The sequence below is a fragment of the Thrips palmi genome, unplaced genomic scaffold (genome assembly GCF_012932325.1).
Source record: "Thrips palmi isolate BJ-2018 unplaced genomic scaffold, TpBJ-2018v1 HiC_scaffold_12, whole genome shotgun sequence".
Lineage (NCBI taxonomy): Eukaryota > Metazoa > Arthropoda > Insecta > Thysanoptera > Thripidae > Thrips > Thrips palmi.
Genome location: NW_023144623.1, coordinates 6,154,174 through 6,169,306, shown reverse-complemented (window position 1 = coordinate 6,169,306; position 15,133 = coordinate 6,154,174). Strand labels below are relative to the sequence as shown.

The 15,133-nt window shown below is 37.3% G+C and overlaps 5 protein-coding genes across 9 annotated transcripts; 4 read left to right on the top strand and 1 right to left on the bottom strand.

The window, feature by feature from the left end:
* The first annotated feature begins 148 nt into the window (after positions 1-148).
* Positions 149-3,087, top strand: LOC117640213 (glucose dehydrogenase [FAD, quinone]-like). The gene is made up of 10 exons (XM_034376535.1): positions 149-609; positions 684-898; positions 982-1,150; positions 1,223-1,476; positions 1,566-1,736; positions 1,815-1,971; positions 2,053-2,213; positions 2,292-2,472; positions 2,549-2,765; positions 2,839-3,087. The coding sequence occupies exons 1-10, from the start codon at positions 471-473 to the stop codon at positions 3,068-3,070; spliced, it is 1,896 nt and encodes a 631-aa protein (XP_034232426.1). The 5' UTR covers positions 149-470; the 3' UTR covers positions 3,071-3,087.
* On the bottom strand, positions 3,088-4,868 carry LOC117640220 (probable small nuclear ribonucleoprotein Sm D1). The gene is made up of 4 exons (XM_034376544.1): positions 4,718-4,868; positions 4,169-4,245; positions 3,895-4,092; positions 3,088-3,818 (listed from the first exon to the last, which is right to left on the bottom strand). The coding sequence occupies exons 1-4, from the start codon at positions 4,729-4,731 to the stop codon at positions 3,730-3,732; spliced, it is 378 nt and encodes a 125-aa protein (XP_034232435.1). The 5' UTR covers positions 4,732-4,868; the 3' UTR covers positions 3,088-3,729.
* Positions 4,757-5,867, top strand: LOC117640217 (protein SREK1IP1-like). Of its 2 annotated transcripts, none has more exons than XM_034376540.1 (3): positions 4,757-4,896; positions 5,064-5,208; positions 5,334-5,867. In XM_034376540.1, exons 2-3 carry the CDS (start codon positions 5,092-5,094, stop codon positions 5,715-5,717), a joined length of 501 nt encoding a protein of 166 aa, XP_034232431.1. In that variant the 5' UTR covers positions 4,757-4,896; positions 5,064-5,091; the 3' UTR covers positions 5,718-5,867. The 2 variants fall into 2 exon arrangements, with proteins under 2 accessions (XP_034232431.1, XP_034232432.1); XM_034376541.1 differs by having other exon boundaries at positions 4,855-4,996.
* A 161-nt stretch (positions 5,868-6,028) lies between these two features.
* LOC117640215 (DTW domain-containing protein 1) lies at positions 6,029-7,868 on the top strand. The gene is made up of 5 exons (XM_034376538.1): positions 6,029-6,590; positions 6,680-6,820; positions 6,907-6,977; positions 7,071-7,207; positions 7,283-7,868. The coding sequence occupies exons 1-5, from the start codon at positions 6,414-6,416 to the stop codon at positions 7,807-7,809; spliced, it is 1,053 nt and encodes a 350-aa protein (XP_034232429.1). The 5' UTR covers positions 6,029-6,413; the 3' UTR covers positions 7,810-7,868.
* A 473-nt stretch (positions 7,869-8,341) lies between these two features.
* LOC117640211 (GTPase-activating protein) lies at positions 8,342-14,506 on the top strand. Of its 4 annotated transcripts, none has more exons than XM_034376531.1 (20): positions 8,342-8,607; positions 9,344-9,464; positions 9,539-9,740; positions 9,831-9,916; positions 10,022-10,178; positions 10,253-10,452; positions 10,560-10,752; positions 10,824-10,972; positions 11,059-11,260; positions 11,342-11,453; positions 11,547-11,653; positions 11,790-11,963; positions 12,057-12,130; positions 12,237-12,245; positions 12,370-12,476; positions 12,561-12,685; positions 12,775-12,893; positions 12,983-13,134; positions 13,217-13,373; positions 13,465-14,506. In XM_034376531.1, exons 1-20 carry the CDS (start codon positions 8,553-8,555, stop codon positions 13,574-13,576), a joined length of 2,613 nt encoding a protein of 870 aa, XP_034232422.1. In that variant the 5' UTR covers positions 8,342-8,552; the 3' UTR covers positions 13,577-14,506. The 4 variants fall into 4 exon arrangements, with proteins under 4 accessions (XP_034232422.1, XP_034232421.1, XP_034232423.1 ...); XM_034376530.1 differs by having other exon boundaries at positions 8,344-8,607; positions 13,214-13,373; XM_034376533.1 differs by lacking the exon at positions 8,342-8,607 and adding an exon at positions 8,807-8,968 and having other exon boundaries at positions 13,214-13,373.
* The last annotated feature ends 627 nt before the right edge of the window (positions 14,507-15,133 follow it).

Genomic DNA, 15,133 nt, shown 5'->3' with positions numbered 1-15,133 from the left:
GATGCGGTAAATGGTGAAAATTATCTTGTCACACGATTAAAAACCTATTTTGTTTTCAAATTTCACTTCAACGTGTTTTTGTTGATGACTTTGATTTTCACCTGAGCGTCATCATTTTTTGTTTTATGTTTAACTGGGCGTGTTGACGGTCCTCTGCTTTTAAAACTGAAAGAAATGGATTTTTTGCACTTTTCTGCTTCTATCTCTAGTAAAGGATGGATTCAGTTATCTCTTGTTTGACCTTCACATGTTTCTCCGTCTCATCTCCATATAGTTTAACTGATCGCAGTAGTTAACCTTGATCTATCACACGGAACTGGTTTCCGTGTACAGTGGTCTGCTCAAGCAGATGACAAAAACAAAACTAGAGGTTAGAATGTCAGAGTTGTTGAGGCGGCGGCATACTGCTTTGCTGCAGACTAGTAGTATAGAGACTTATCCAGCATTAGCAACAGTTGATTCAGTATATCATGTTGCTTGGAATAGCATTCAAGCTTGGAGCTATTGCTCTGAGCATTCTCATATCACTGTCAACATGGAGCAACTTAATCTTTAGGTGGTATTCTCTACCCAGTGCTGATGTTAATATTTTGTATGACTTTATTGTTGGTAAGTGCTTTATTATCCTGTTACACTTTCGCACTTTAAGCTTTGATGAAATTTAGTACTATTTATTTTTGCAGTTGGAGGTGGCTCTGCAGGATCAACTGTGGCAGGCAGATTAGCTGGTAATGGTTTTAATGTACTCCTGCTAGAAGCTGGAGGCCCTCCGCCCTGGTGGGCCACTCTAGGAACTATTGATATTCCTATCTTCGGACCCCTCTGGCAACGCACTGACCTTGACTGGACTTACACCACAGAATCGCAGAAGCACTCTTGTGGAGCATTCAACAATGAGGTAAAGGACTCAAAATGTTTGATTTACATGTTGATCATAATGGGTCCCAAATGCTGTAATTGAATAATTTTCTTTTTCTTAAGGCGAGCCTCTGGCCTAGAGGTAAAGTTCTGGGTGGCTCTGGCCGTTTAAACAATATGGTCTATCTCCGAGGGCACGAAAAGGACTGGGAATCGTGGGGCTTCTCTTCAGCAAGCCAACTGCACTACTTCAAAAAGTCTGAAAATCATCTCGGACTTTATAAGACTGACAGTAAGTTTCATGCATTACTGTTGAGGTAGTTTGAACTTCAGCCACTTACAGTCTACCTTTGTTTTTTGTCAGCGCGTCATCACAATGTGGATGGCTGGTTGCCAGTCTCTGACATTCCTATGACCACAGACCTTTCTAAGGCAGTCTTAAATGCTGCAGAAGAATTGGGATACTTCGTTGGAGACCTAAATACAATGACACAGACAGGGTTTATGGAGGTCCAAACCACTACATTCAATGGATCTCGCTTTGCTGCTGATTCTGCTTTTCTGTATACCAAAAAGTTACCAAATCTCCACATAAGAACAAATTCTCATGTCAGCAGGGTAAGTCTTCCAGAACAAGGTAAAATAAAACAATACCCATACAAGGTTTCAAAATAATAATACAACATACATGTGACTTTTCTTGTCAGGTTTTACTAGATGGAAATAATGAGGCAAAAGGTGTTGAGTATTATCATGTGAATGGGTGGCATAAAGCAAGAAGTAGGCATGGTGTAATACTTTCTGCCGGAGCAATTGGATCTCCCCAAATCCTTTTACACTCAGGAATTGGACCTACTGACCACCTCTCTGACCTTGAAGTTGGTTTTTATACTTTCATTTGCTCACAGAAATTTCTCTTCTATCAGAAGCTTAATACATTTTTTCCCCCAATCTAGATACCAGTGAAAGTTAATTCTTCTCATGTTGGCAAAAATCTAATAGATCATGTGTCCACGGGAAGTGATTTGGTTTTGTTAAATTCATCTCTCTCTTTAAGTCTGTCAAACTTGGCACATCCCAAATCATTTCTAGAATATATCTTGTCTGGGGAAGGTGAGCCGAGGAGAACCATTTACATTGTCATAAATCTGATTATTTAAATAATGAATATACATGTTTTATTGATCTTGATAGGTGTCCTTTCCCATGGAGGTTGTGAGGCAACAGGCCTGTTACACACTCGCTATTCAGATCCGTTGAACAACCCTCCTGATGTTCAACTTCTAATTTTACCAGCAGGGCTGACATTTGATGAAGGGTCACTTCTTCGCTACAACATGGGTCTGAAAGACAAAGTAAGTACAGGATTTTGTACATTTCCATTGAGTTGAAGGAAAATTTATGTAATTAAGTGTACCTTATTTATGTTTCAGATATGGAATGAATACTTTTCTCTTAAGACTGATTCACACATAGGAGTTACAATTTTAGTTATATTACTACATCCTTGGAGTCACGGTGAGATCAAACTGAAGTCCAAGAACCCTTTTGATCCTCCTCTTATAGATCCAAAGTATCTTTCAGACCCAAGAGATGTTGAAGTTCTAGTCGAGGGTGAGATAAAAGCGCATACGAGAGTTAAGTGAAATTTGAGGACCTGTACGAAAGATTGTTTGTTTATGTTTTTCAGGTATACAAGCTGTTAAGAAACTAATCAATACCAAATCTATGTCAAAACTTGGAGCTTATTTGAACCCTAACCATATGCCAGGGTGTGAAATGCATGACTTTGATAGCCATGCATATTGGCAATGTTACACCAGGATGCTGTCATACACTGTGTATCACCCTGCAGGTACTTGTAGAATGGGATCTCCAGAGGATGCTGTAGTCGACCATTCATTCAGGTAGTACCTTGAAATATTGGCTGAGCATAGAGATAAACTTGTTGTATAATGCCCTTTTTTTTTCTTTCAATAGAGTACACAAAACAAAAAACTTGTATGTGGTTGATGCATCAGTTATGCCAACACTTCCTAGTGCAAACATCAATGCAGCTGTTATAGCCCTGGCTGAAAGAGCTGCAGATGTAATTACTCACCAAATTCTGGGTAGAGACCAGCAACAAACTCCTCAGCAAACGTATTTCTCTGTGATGAATGTACTTAAAAAACATAATTTTTGCTCACTGTTTATCAACTCAACAGTCTAATAAAAATGAAAGACCAATTCAGTTTCTTATTTATTCAAGGGACATGATGCAGTCAATGACTTAAGAATTACACACACATTCAGATAATAAGTTTTCCACATCAGCAACAATAAGATGCGAAAGGAAATGCATCATTCACACTGCTAAGGAACCTACAAGAATAAAAGTTCAGAAATTAATTCTAATGCTAATGACAAAATGAAATATTTTGTTTTAGATTTAAAACATAAAAAAAAGGTAATTGGTTTGCTAGCTGAAGAGCATTCTGACACTTCTAGCCAACACAGTATGAAAAAGCTTGATTTAAATTGATGGTACTTCTCAATACCCACAGACATGAAAGAAAAAGAAGCAACAAAAGAGAAAGTAACTTGAAATGAAATTGGGATTTCAAAACTTGAAAGTTATAAACACTAACATTCAGCATTGCATGAGCTCAAGTGGCACTAAACCAGGTAATTGTCTCCTACAACAAGGCTTCCACAAACAGATACTTGAAGAAAACACCTTCACACAGTTCTGTTTGATAAGGTATGCATTTGCATTTGACATAATTTAATTTGGGACTGACTTGGCATGAATGGCAAGCCAGAATGAAATTAGGAGTTCTCTTCACGATATTGAAATCACAGATGTATATGAAGAACAAATTTGAAGTCCTAGCGGCGGCCCATTCCTCTTCCACGCCCGCGTGGGCCTCTGCCACGTCCACCTCTACCACGTCCTCTCCCACGAGTTGCACCACCAGCTATTAATAGACAAAACAGGGTTAATAAATTGATGAAATAGAAAAAAAAAGTTGTGAAATTTTTTAAAAAACTTACTGCGAGCAGCTTCCTTCTTGCGAGCTTTGCCTTTGGGTGTGTCGTCAATCAATAATGTTTCCAAAGGCAATGAGTCAGGGAGGATGTAGTAACGAATATTGTTGCCTCGAATACTCAATGTTTCCAACTGAACTGGATCTCTGTTCTTGATTGTCATCTTGACAGCTTTAAGATGTGTATTCATCGCAACATCAACACCTACAAATTTAAAAATGAACAGGTAAGTGACAAAGCATGCAAGACAATACAGAGAAAACCTAAACCATATACATACCAGTTATTGTTCCATGAACTTGTGTTCCATTCTTGAGCTCAATAGTTACAGTCTCATGACTAAGTTTCATCAAAAACCTGAACCAAAAATAAAGGGAACAAATAATAATACTTGCAACAAGAAGATAAGAGAAAAACACAAAAGGATAAAATGTGTCAGGTAATGTGCACAGAAGCAACGGAGTGCACTAACTTGTTGTAAACAAGTGGGGAAAGAAAAAAAAGCAGCTAGCAGATATACTCAAATGATACATAAACCATAACCTCAAAAACACAGACGACTTGATAACAAACGTCCAAAAATAATAAACGACAATAGAAACGGACAAAACGGAAAGAAGAGTTGAAAATTCAAACTCAAAACGCAACACCTTCAATAATGGTTTAAGATACAATTTGAGATTTGAGGAAATTTCGGTAACGTTCAAATGCCGGCAATTGACACAACCAATAAATAAAATGACTGGATAGTGATACGTTGCAAATTCTTTCGGATAAAGGGGAAAAAAATTGTAAAGTCCCCATATCAAAAATTGTAAACGATACTTACCGTACGAGTTTCATGATGCTAAAAGATTAAATCAACGATTTCAAGACGCTACACAAATTTGTAAACAACCACAACCACAGGCGTTGGCGCTAGTTTTCGAGTTGTGTTGCAGAAGGCTCCGACCGTCACTGCCAACCTGCCAAGTCAACAAACGTCACTTTTCTGCTTTTCTGTCAAAAGTACGTGTATTTACACGGAAATAGTGAGAAAAACACTCGCTGAAAATGCTTATGGTGTTGATCGTGATTGTCAACGAATTTAGTCGCGCTGATTTAATGTGTAAGAGTTAATTTGCTCCCAACTCTAACAGAACATTGTCCAATGTAAGGTTATGTTTGTGTTTTAGGACTTACACTTTTCACAAATTCATCATCATGGACCCTGATATGATAGCTCGTTTGGTTCCTGCTGGTAAAGAAACACTACGCCCTGCTTGCAAGAAGTGTGGATACGCTGGTCATTTGACCTTTCAATGCAGAAACTTCATCAAGGTACTCAATTTTATTTTTTTTGTCCTTTACCTAATAAACCAATTATCTTCTGCCTAACTATTTTCTACCCCTTGCTTCAAATTTTTACTGCTTCTTTTAAAATTATTCAAAACTTTTTTTTTCAGATCGACCCTAGTAAAGAAGTCGTTCTTGATGTAAGCAGTACTAGCAGTGACAGCGATTTGGAGTATGAAACACCTTTGACTAAGTTACGCGAAGAGGAATTAAAAGCAGCTATGGCCAAAATCAAAGAAAAAAAGAAGAAACGAAAGAAAAAGCTTAAGAAAGAAAAGAAACGCAGAGACAGGTCGCGATCGAGGAGCTCCAGTTCAAGTGATGAAGATTCAGATGATAAGAGCAAGAAGGAACGGAAATGGAAACATGTATCCACTGATTCAAAGAGCGAAAGAGAAAGTAAGCGTGATAAGAAGCACAAGAAACACAAAAAGCACCGTAGCAAGAGCAAAAAGAAGAAGAGGGACAGCTCTTCTTCCGAATCCTCTGACTGAAATGTGCAAAACAGTTTTAATTTTTAACTCAAGAATGTATTTTTCTTTTGTATTTTTAATGTGATTTCAATACACAGTTTTTATTTTATAAAATTATTGACTTTTCCCTTCTTATCATTGATTAAATTTGGCACCAGCCTTGAAGTTTTATTACTCCCTTATTATCCAGTACATAAAACTAGAAGATCATTTTAAAGAAAGTCCCCTGAGCTGAGGGATGCATGGGCGAGTTCCTTACCCATGACCCTACTTTAAATCTTCCTGTAAATCTGTAGATTTCTCGTCGTTGGTACCAAAATTTTCAAATAAAGGCGCCACGCTGGGAGGTGCAGTGTGCAGTGCCACTACAACCACGAAAAGAAAGGAAGGACGGCGTTTGGAGATATTTTCATCAAGAACGCATCACAACACCATCAAAAACACTTCTATTGTTAGAAAAAAATTAAGATCTTGCAAGGTGCAAGTGGTTTTACGAAATTCATTGAAAACAGATCATAACTTAGACTCTGACAGATGAGATCTTCAAACTGCAGCAACATAACCTTCACGAGCACATGGAATTGGAATTTTTAAAGCATTTTAATGTTTTAATCGTCATCAACACTGGATCAAAAAATCTGCACTAAATTTAAGAATATTAATAATTGAGTTGTATCAATTTATGCTGATCTCAGCAGTTTATTGTCTAGACTAAAGATGGGCAGCAGTTCTGATGAAAATCCTTTTCGAGGGATGAAAATTAAAGATTGGTCCGTCTTAGACAAATTGGAGGGTCGAGCTATATGCCCGAAGTGTAATAAATCGAGGAAGTATTTTTGCTACACCTGTTACATTCCCGTTCCTGGGCTAGAGGAACATGTACCAAAGGTGAAGGTTAGTTGACAAAATGCACTTTCCATTATTAGTTTAAAAACGATCTTTCAGTACTTAAATAATCATTCTGATTGTTTTATTTCTTTTAGCTTCCCGTGAAAATTGACATCATAAAACATGCGAGTGAAATTGATGGTAAAAGTACAGCAGCTCATGCAGCTGTCATTGCCCCTGATGACGTTACCATTTACACATATCCATGCATCCCTGACTACTCGTCAGATGAAAATGTTTGTCCTTTAACCTGCAGTTAAATCAATTTTTTTTTTTTTTCCATCTTTGAATTTACTTTCTAAAAACATTTCATTACTTTCAGGTTGTCCTAATATTCCCTGGCAAAAATGCCCTATCAATTCAAGAATATGTTGATAAAGCGATTAATGATTGGTGAGTGTTAGGAAGAGCCATTGAATGAATGGTTTACTACAATAGCAACTCAAAATACATTTACTCAAGTATTTTATGTACCCACAATTTCAGTGAAAAGGAGGCTGAGTGTTCAGAACCACTTCCCAAGAAACCCTACACTTCTCTGAAAGTGCCCATCAATCGTGCTGTATTCATTGACAGTACTTGGAACCAGAGCAGAGGAATTTACAAAGATCAAAGATTACGAGGTTTGCATTAAAAGACTTGTTTGTAGAGGTGCAAAGTTGCCTCCTGTTTTGTGTAATTTATTTTGTTGATTTCAGAAATTCCCTGTGTGGTCATACAATCTCGGATATCCCAGTTTTGGAGACACCAACACGGGAGCCCAAGGTGGTTTTTGGCAACTATAGAAGCAGTTCATCAATTTCTCGTTGAACTTCACATTATATGCAAACTTGGAATGAATGAAATTAGTCTCAGCCCGAGTGTGTCTGAAGAAGACACATTAAGTGCTTCAGAATTAAAAAGCCGTAATAGCTGTCCCGATAGTCATCATGACTCATTGACGCTCTCATCTAAATCCTTACAAGACGCAAATGAATCAGAAGAAAGGGCATCTCGACCAGACAAGCAACCATCGAAGTTTGTGAAGAACCTTGCCTTGTGTCGAGGTATTCGCTCAGATCCTGGTGGAGATCCCGAAATAAACCTTTGTGGGCCTGACCAATGGATAGGGAAATATGGTGGAGATTATGACAACCTGCTGTTCTTCTTTCAATTTATGTACCACAAAATACATTCAATTTATGATCATAGCACATTGAAATCGTATAAAAGGGAGATGGTTTGACCGGAGATGATTTGTCCTTTTGATATATCAAGCTGTCAATTTTCGAATATATTTGCTGTATTAAAAAAATGTGTTCCTGTTCTTATTTTCTCCTATGTCTGAACCCAAACACAACTCTTGTGCAGGGAACTTGTAATCCTGTTACGACAGGCTTCGTATCACATACATTTAAAAACAATGAACAGACAACAATTTAAACTTCAAACATCGAGTAGGTGGTAGATAAAATATGGATGGATTCATTTCACTGATAGGACTCACACTACGCAAATCAGTGCAAACCCCTCTGTTCATGCATCAATGTCAAGCCATGGTGGTGACTGGGCTTTCATTTGTGTGACGTGTGAACCAAAGTGCCGACTTTTGGCAAGTGAGAGGCCAATAACCCTCCGGTTTACGCTCCCATTCATAGAAGATCAAGGTGTGAAACAGATCGATGAGATCATTCCTCTCATTCATGATTTTAGAGTACAGCACACACAGCCATGAATGGAAGCCTACTCCAATCAAGTGCATTACCAGACGAAATTACCTGAAGATTTTTCCCAAGGCAAGGCAGCTTCTCAGGCCAGTACCACGAAAGATAGTCATATCTTGTTTCATTTCATGGTGCAAATAGTTTAATTACGGTTTCACTCAATTATTAGAAGATTTTATCTGGCTACATTTGACTTCCGTAGTTGTGAGTACTTCGTCTTTTTTCATTCAACTGTTCTTCTTTTGTCACAAATGGAGTAAGCATCATGGCGGCCATGAAGGGGAAAGTTCGTGTAGTTGAACGTTTGAAGATCAAAATAGGTATGATTACGTCGAGTTTATCGTACTATATTTGTCACCCTTAACAAACGAAAGTCCCTAGATTCGTTAGTGCTATTTTTTGTTTGTTAATTTTCCCGTTTGTAGCTATAAGAGTCCTATGAAATACGCGATCGCAAATTTTTTTTGGAACAGGTGGTGTGATAGCCAAGCTTGTTTTGACTACAGAATCATTGTTTTATGTTTATACGCCAATTCTTTTATCCATTTTTAAAAGCCCCCTTTTCACCAATCTTTTCTAACCCAATAACATCTTACTCAGTCCTCCCTTTTTGTTTATAACTTGTTGGTAAACATTGCCTTTTAATGTTTGGATGTTGTGGGAGGCCGCTCGAACCGAAAGGTTATGTTTCTTCGTATGTCTCGTTGTTTATTTCTTTGAATAAAACATCCCAACCGGGCTGTTAATATGTGACCATGCTTTAATTTTCGACTAAATTGTTATTCTTAAATGTTCCTCAACTGTAATTTTCCTTATTTCAAGGGATGTAAACATATACTGTATCTGTCATTGTTCTCAGAGAGGTGCTGTATATTTGGGGCATTGATAAAGTTTTGGAAATGGGCGAAAGTTTTTCTCATTTTATTTTGCTTTTTAAGTTAGGGGGTATTTGGTTTTTATGTTGCTCATCTCTTCTACAGATATTTTGTATTTAATGTTATTAGTTCCTGCCTTCTTTGTATTTTGTAACCATGTTTTACCATTTTCTGTTTCAAGGTGAGGCCAAAAACTTGCCTGGGAGAAACCATGGTTCAGTGAATCAAAGAGATGTGTATTGTGCACTTTCATTAGATCAAGAAGAAATTTTCCGAACAGAAACCATTGAAAAAACTTTAAGGTTTGAAATTTACCAGTTTCCTTTCTCTGATCACTTTGCCTTGTGCACTGTCTCACTTATTCTTTCACTTCCAGCCCATTCTTCTCAGAAGACTTTCAGTTTGAAGTCCCTCGGCGGTTCAGATACCTTTCTGTATATATTTATGATCGAGATCGCCATCTAAAACAAGACAAAGTTATTGGGAAAGTAGCAGTTAAGAGAGAGGAGCTTCACTCATATCATAGCAAAGATAACTGGTTTCCAATCTTGCCTGTTGATGCAGATAGCGAAGTCCAGGTGAGTTTTTTTGTTGTTTTTTTTTTCCCAGTTTTAGTATTATGGCTCAAATTTAAGTGTCTAACTTTAATATTTCAAAAATCTGCTCAGGGCAAAGCGCACATTGATGTGAAGTTTGAAGCTGTTATTAAGGGAAACAGCAACTTGGAGCATCACAACTCAAGGCTTATTGTGAGGTAAATCTTCTTTTCACTTGCTTTTCTACTTATTTTTGCATTTCCTAATACATCAAATATATTTAGCTTTTATTAATCCGTCTTACCTTATTTTATACTTTTTAGGCTAATTGAATGTAATGAGCTAACATTAAAGAATGGAGCTTGTGACCCATTTGCAACCGTTACTGTAAAGTATTCAAATGGCAAGCAGGAAAGCAAAAAAGCAAAGGTCAAGAAGAAAACAAGTTCGCCACACTTTGATGAAACATTTACTTTTGAGGTATGTTGAAATTTGTATAGATTGGCTTTTTATCTGCTAAAGGCCTTTGTATGTTAATGCTGTTTTATTTCTAGCTTCCATCAGTGCGTGGTCAAAACCATGACAGGGAATGGCAGTACCGAGTTTCTGATGCTTGTGCTGATGTGGATTGGAGTGAACTAATTATCTCCCTCTGGCATGATTCGGCTGGAATGTCAGATAAGATATTTTTGGGAGAAGTTAGAATTCCTCTTGGTGGTGTTCAGCAGCAGAATCATGCTGCTACAAATGCTTGGTAAGAGCTGGTCTATCCTTGAAATCTATGCCAAGATTTCATTGATCTTGAATCTTTTTCTGCTGAACTTCAATTTGCTGAGTTATATTTTGACATTCAAATTGCAGGTATTTTCTTCAGCCTCGTTCACTACTGCATAGACCAACTAGCAAGCAAACCCAGAGTCCAGCTTCTGCCCGTAGCCACTCTAATTCACTAGGTTCTCTTCGTCTTAATATTCAGTACACTGCTGATCACGTGTTTTCTAGTCATGTTTACAACAGCCTTAGAGAACTGCTGCTCCAAAGTGTCAATGCAGAGGTATGTTATTGTTGAAATATTGATGTCATTCCACTAATAACATCACCTAATGTTATGAATGGTATTTGCAGCCTGTCACATCGAGTGCTGCATACATACTTGGTGCAATAATTCCTAGCAAGGAAGATACCGCTCAACCACTGGTTAAACTATTTCTTCACCATGCGCAGCTTGCTCCAATCATTAACAATCTTGCAAGATGGGAAATTTCCAAAGTCACGTAAGAATTTAAAGTTTTGAATTATCTGATACTTTTTTCAAGTAGCTTTTGCTTCATTTGAGGAAGTTAATCATTCGTACTTTCAGCGATCCCAACACAATATTTAGAGGAAACACTCTTGTATCAAAGATGATGGATGAAGCTATGAAATTAGTTGGCTTGCATTACCTTCACAATACATTAAGGCCTACTCTAGATTTAGTCTTCCAAGAACACAAACCATGTGAAATAGACCCAAGCAGAGTGGAGGATCCAAGCCAAATCCAATCAAATCTTCTCAATCTCAAAGTAAGAGAGAGACTAACTAGGGATGACACCTTGGTATATGATTTGAATAATTTACTGACCTTGTTTTCCTTTCTACTTAAGGACTATGTTGAGAAAATATTTACTGCTATCACGAACTCTGCAATACGCTGTCCTACTTTGATGTGCCAATTATTTCACAATCTTAAGGAGGTTGCTACAACATACTTTCCCGGTATGTATTTCAACATGTGCTTATGAACTCTTTCATTGCTCATTGCGTCCAGTAAAACCATTGTTATTGTTTGTTTTCTTCTTTCCTTTGTAGAAAATAAAGAAGTAAGATACTCTGTAATATCAGGGTTTATCTTTCTTCGGTTCTTTGCACCAGCTATATTGGGTCCCAAGCTGTTTGACCTCACCAGTGAGCAGATTGTACGTATTTTTCACTAAAGCATACATTGTTTGCTATTTGAGGAGTTTATACCTTTCTCTTAAGGTTTAATGCCTCTTTGTGTACATAAGATTATTATTATTATTATCCTAATCATCATTGTTATTATCACAACAGGATAGCCAAACAAAACGTACTTTGACACTGATTTCAAAAACCATTCAAAGCCTTGGTAACCTTGTGAGCTCACCGTCCTTGCAAAAGGAGTACAAAAAAGATTACAAAGAAGAGTACATGGCTTGTGTTTTTGACTCTGTCTATACAGAAAGTCGTGTTCTGGCCGTGAGACAGGTACCGTACTATTATTTTTGTCGTGTAAAAATCTTATTTCTTATTAGGGTTTTTTAAAAAATAATAATAAAAATAATTTTGTTTTATTCACAGTTTTTAGAAATAATATCTGCTACATCAAATCCTACTCAAAGAAATCTGGACACCCCAGTTGTTTTGAAGGAAGGGTAAGAATTTTTATACCATCTATCTCTCTCTTATCTCTGGTATTGTTTTGGTTTCTTTCACTTACAAATCCTCAATTTTGCTCTTTTTATTGCTGCCTATTTGAAGGCAACGAAGGTATGTTCAAGTAACCTGTATTGTTTCTAGACAACCAATGTAGAGTGAAAGTAGTGGGCAGCCCAACCTGTACACAGTTACCACAGTTCCCCTTCATTTATCTTGTATTTCCTTTTTTTTTCAGAGTTATGATAAAAAGAGCCCAGGGCCGGAAGAGATTTGGTAGGAAGAATTTCAAACAAAGATATTTCCGGTTGACAACACAAGATCTCACCTATTCCAAAAATAAAGGTGAATTTAACGTCAATTGACTATCATGCAGGAACTTATTGTAAGGTTTTGTTTGGGGGCTCATTACACCATCTACGATTACAGGAAAGGAACCTTTATGCTGCATTCCTCTGGATCAAATTTTAGCTGTTGAAAAACTTCAAGAGGACTCCTTTAAGAAAAACTACATGTTCCAAATTGTTCAACCAGAAAGAGCCCTGTATATTCAGGTATTTTTAACAGAATATTTTTCACCAGAAAATGACTCAGTTTGTACCTTATGCATCTTTCACATTTCTTGCATGTTATTTGTGTTTAGGCTAATAACTGTGTAGAAGAGAAGGAGTGGATTGATATTCTCACTAAGATATGTCAAACAAATGCCAATCGACTCAGTAGTTATCATCCAAGTGCCTACATAAATGGTCATTGGTTGTGGTAAGTTATGAAGCACAAATACTTTTCTTCTAAAAAATCGCCAGTTGCTAGTTTTTAATTCATGGCTGCCCTTTCTTTGTTTTAACTAGCTGTCGAGCACAAATTGAATGTGCTCCAGGTTGTAGCGAAGTTTCAACAAGTGTGGATGCAACACTGCAGATGAATCTTGACCCAGACAGAGAATTGCAGCGAATTCACTCATTAGTAATTTCAAATCTTGATCGATTAGAAGGATTAGTTGGTAAGTATTCTTGGGCACACATGAAATGTCAAGTGTTTCCCCTGCTATTGTATAGCTGATGTATCATTTCCATTTTCAGCAGCTTGTGGTGGCACTAACTTAATCTCAAACTTTATGGTAGAAGATGTACATTCATTTTGTACAACTTTAAAACAATTACAAGATACAATCTTCAACTTAGAACAGGAACATCGCACTTACCTGCGTTCAGTTGCAAGAGAAACAAAATATGGTAGCAAGTAAGTTTTCATAAATATTTGACCGCTTGTAAACTTATTATAAGGGCCAAGTTTTCTATTGCTGACTCTCTTTTTCTTCTTTTTTTTTCAGGCAAGCTCCTATAGGTGATGACAATTATTTGCTTCTTGCTGCAAGAGTTGGTCGTCTCGACAACAATCATTTCAGGCAAACTCACACCCTTCCCATGTGGCCAGTTCAATGACATTGGCACTTCAGGCCTTGTCATTGGTCACAAACTCGCACAGCTTCCAAGAAGAGCCCTCATTTGCTTCAAAAAGTCCTCTCACAGCTCAAAATATAAATGATGAAACATTCAGTGCTTGGTTACCCATGGGAAGCTCTCTTCTGTATTAAAATTAAAGCCATTTCTTATACTCATATTGTGGGCTGTACATAATAACTTCATGGCTTTGAATCTCAACTTGCCCTCAAGTGCCAAATATTGTAACTTCCTCTTGTTTGACGTCAGTGCCATTACTCCATTCCATTATTGACAGAAGAGCACATGTCTGACTCTGCAGAAGAGTCAGTAATGTTAATAATTCTCACGTGACCCTCTGTTGTGTCAAAGCAGGTTTTCATTAACTTTTACTGCTAGTATAACTTATTTTCCTTTTAACTTATCATTGTTGACCCTTGATTGGAATGTTGCACGGTATAGATATTTCTCTTATCATGGTTATTTTTCAAAATTATCTGCTACCATCACCAACATATTTTTATGTGGAATCCCATTGTTTGATTTCATATTGCTCCACTGTTGAAAATAATTGAGAGCAGTGCTATGCGACTTTTCCGTCCTGTCTTTCTTAGTAAATTTTCTCAGTTCTTAGTCTTAAACTTGCTAAGAAACCTAAATTGTTGGATAGCAAACGTAAACATAAGACTGTTTCACTCTTCAGAATTTTGTTTCTGTGTAAATTTGCCATCAGATCCAGAGTGTGTTTAGAGTACTCTATGAGAAGCTTTGGCTAGTTTTAATTTCTTTCTCCAAGAATGTAATGATCCCTTGACTTGATGTTTGAAATCAGAATCTCGGTGAATTCACTTGCCAGTCCATTGAAAAGTGTTTATCATAAGGTGCTAATAATGCATTGTTATTAAATATAGTTACTGTGCCTCAACATTTTTATGTTGTTGTTTTGTTTCTTCTGAATTTTTTTTAAAGTATTAGCAGTACAGTCTTCATCGGCAAAGAGTCGACCGGCAAAGAGTCGACTTCATGTGACGGTCCCCTTACCGCGGGGCGAGCTCGAGCCACAAAGTTTTATGGCCCTCCCGACTCGGAGCATACGATTTGTCTACCACCATTTTGCTGTTGTTTTCGTGTCGGCAAAGAGTCGAAATCCGGTCCCGACCCGTCGACTCTTTGCCGATGAAGACTGTACTTTCTTTCTCTGTAAGTAACATGTTCTCCACCTAGTGATCTATTCAACCCAAAAATCTTTTTTTATTTGACATTTATTTTGTTGTACCATCTATGCAGTACATTGGAATCATGACATTGAGAACATTTTTTTTTGTGAGATGTAGTCTCAAACTTGTGTGTTCCTTTCTAAGGAACCGTTTTAGAAAAAATGTCCCTGACTCACCCATCCAAAATCTTAATGCTCTCTAATGTTAGTTAGAAAGTGCCTTCTTCATAGAGCCATTGTACAATAGTATCTTAAATATCTTGACATTTGAAATGATCATTCATAAAATTAGTTTTATGTTGTAACCCCATCTGGGAATCATTCAATTCCCTATGTTTAGGACA

What these genes read in the sequence shown, in the direction of transcription:
- LOC117640213 (XM_034376535.1), top strand. Translation starts at nt 471, where the DNA reads ATGTTGCTTGGAATAGCATTCAAGCTTGGAGCTATTGCTCTGAGCATT. An exon ending in CGGACTTTATAAGACTGACA is followed by an intron (nt 1,151 to 1,222) that starts GTAAGTTTCATG and finishes GTTTTTTGTCAG; the next exon opens with CGCGTCATCACAATGTGGAT. An exon ending in CAAATTCTCATGTCAGCAGG is followed by an intron (nt 1,477 to 1,565) that starts GTAAGTCTTCCA and finishes TTTTCTTGTCAG; the next exon opens with GTTTTACTAGATGGAAATAA.
- LOC117640220 (XM_034376544.1), bottom strand. An exon ending in AGTTCATGGAACAATAACTG is followed by an intron (nt 4,093 to 4,168) that starts GTATGTATATGG and finishes TTAAATTTGTAG; the next exon opens with GTGTTGATGTTGCGATGAAT. An exon ending in CAAGAAGGAAGCTGCTCGCA is followed by an intron (nt 3,819 to 3,894) that starts GTAAGTTTTTTA and finishes GTCTATTAATAG; the next exon opens with CTGGTGGTGCAACTCGTGGG.
- LOC117640217 (XM_034376540.1), top strand. Translation starts at nt 5,092, where the DNA reads ATGGACCCTGATATGATAGCTCGTTTGGTTCCTGCTGGTAAAGAAACA. An exon ending in AATGCAGAAACTTCATCAAG is followed by an intron (nt 5,209 to 5,333) that starts GTACTCAATTTT and finishes TTTTTTTTTCAG; the next exon opens with ATCGACCCTAGTAAAGAAGT.
- LOC117640215 (XM_034376538.1), top strand. Translation starts at nt 6,414, where the DNA reads ATGGGCAGCAGTTCTGATGAAAATCCTTTTCGAGGGATGAAAATTAAA. An exon ending in ACTACTCGTCAGATGAAAAT is followed by an intron (nt 6,821 to 6,906) that starts GTTTGTCCTTTA and finishes CATTACTTTCAG; the next exon opens with GTTGTCCTAATATTCCCTGG. An exon ending in CAAAGATCAAAGATTACGAG is followed by an intron (nt 7,208 to 7,282) that starts GTTTGCATTAAA and finishes TGTTGATTTCAG; the next exon opens with AAATTCCCTGTGTGGTCATA.
- LOC117640211 (XM_034376530.1), top strand. Translation starts at nt 8,553, where the DNA reads ATGGCGGCCATGAAGGGGAAAGTTCGTGTAGTTGAACGTTTGAAGATC. An exon ending in ACCTCACCAGTGAGCAGATT is followed by an intron (nt 11,654 to 11,789) that starts GTACGTATTTTT and finishes TTATCACAACAG; the next exon opens with GATAGCCAAACAAAACGTAC. An exon ending in AAAGAGCCCTGTATATTCAG is followed by an intron (nt 12,686 to 12,774) that starts GTATTTTTAACA and finishes ATTTGTGTTTAG; the next exon opens with GCTAATAACTGTGTAGAAGA.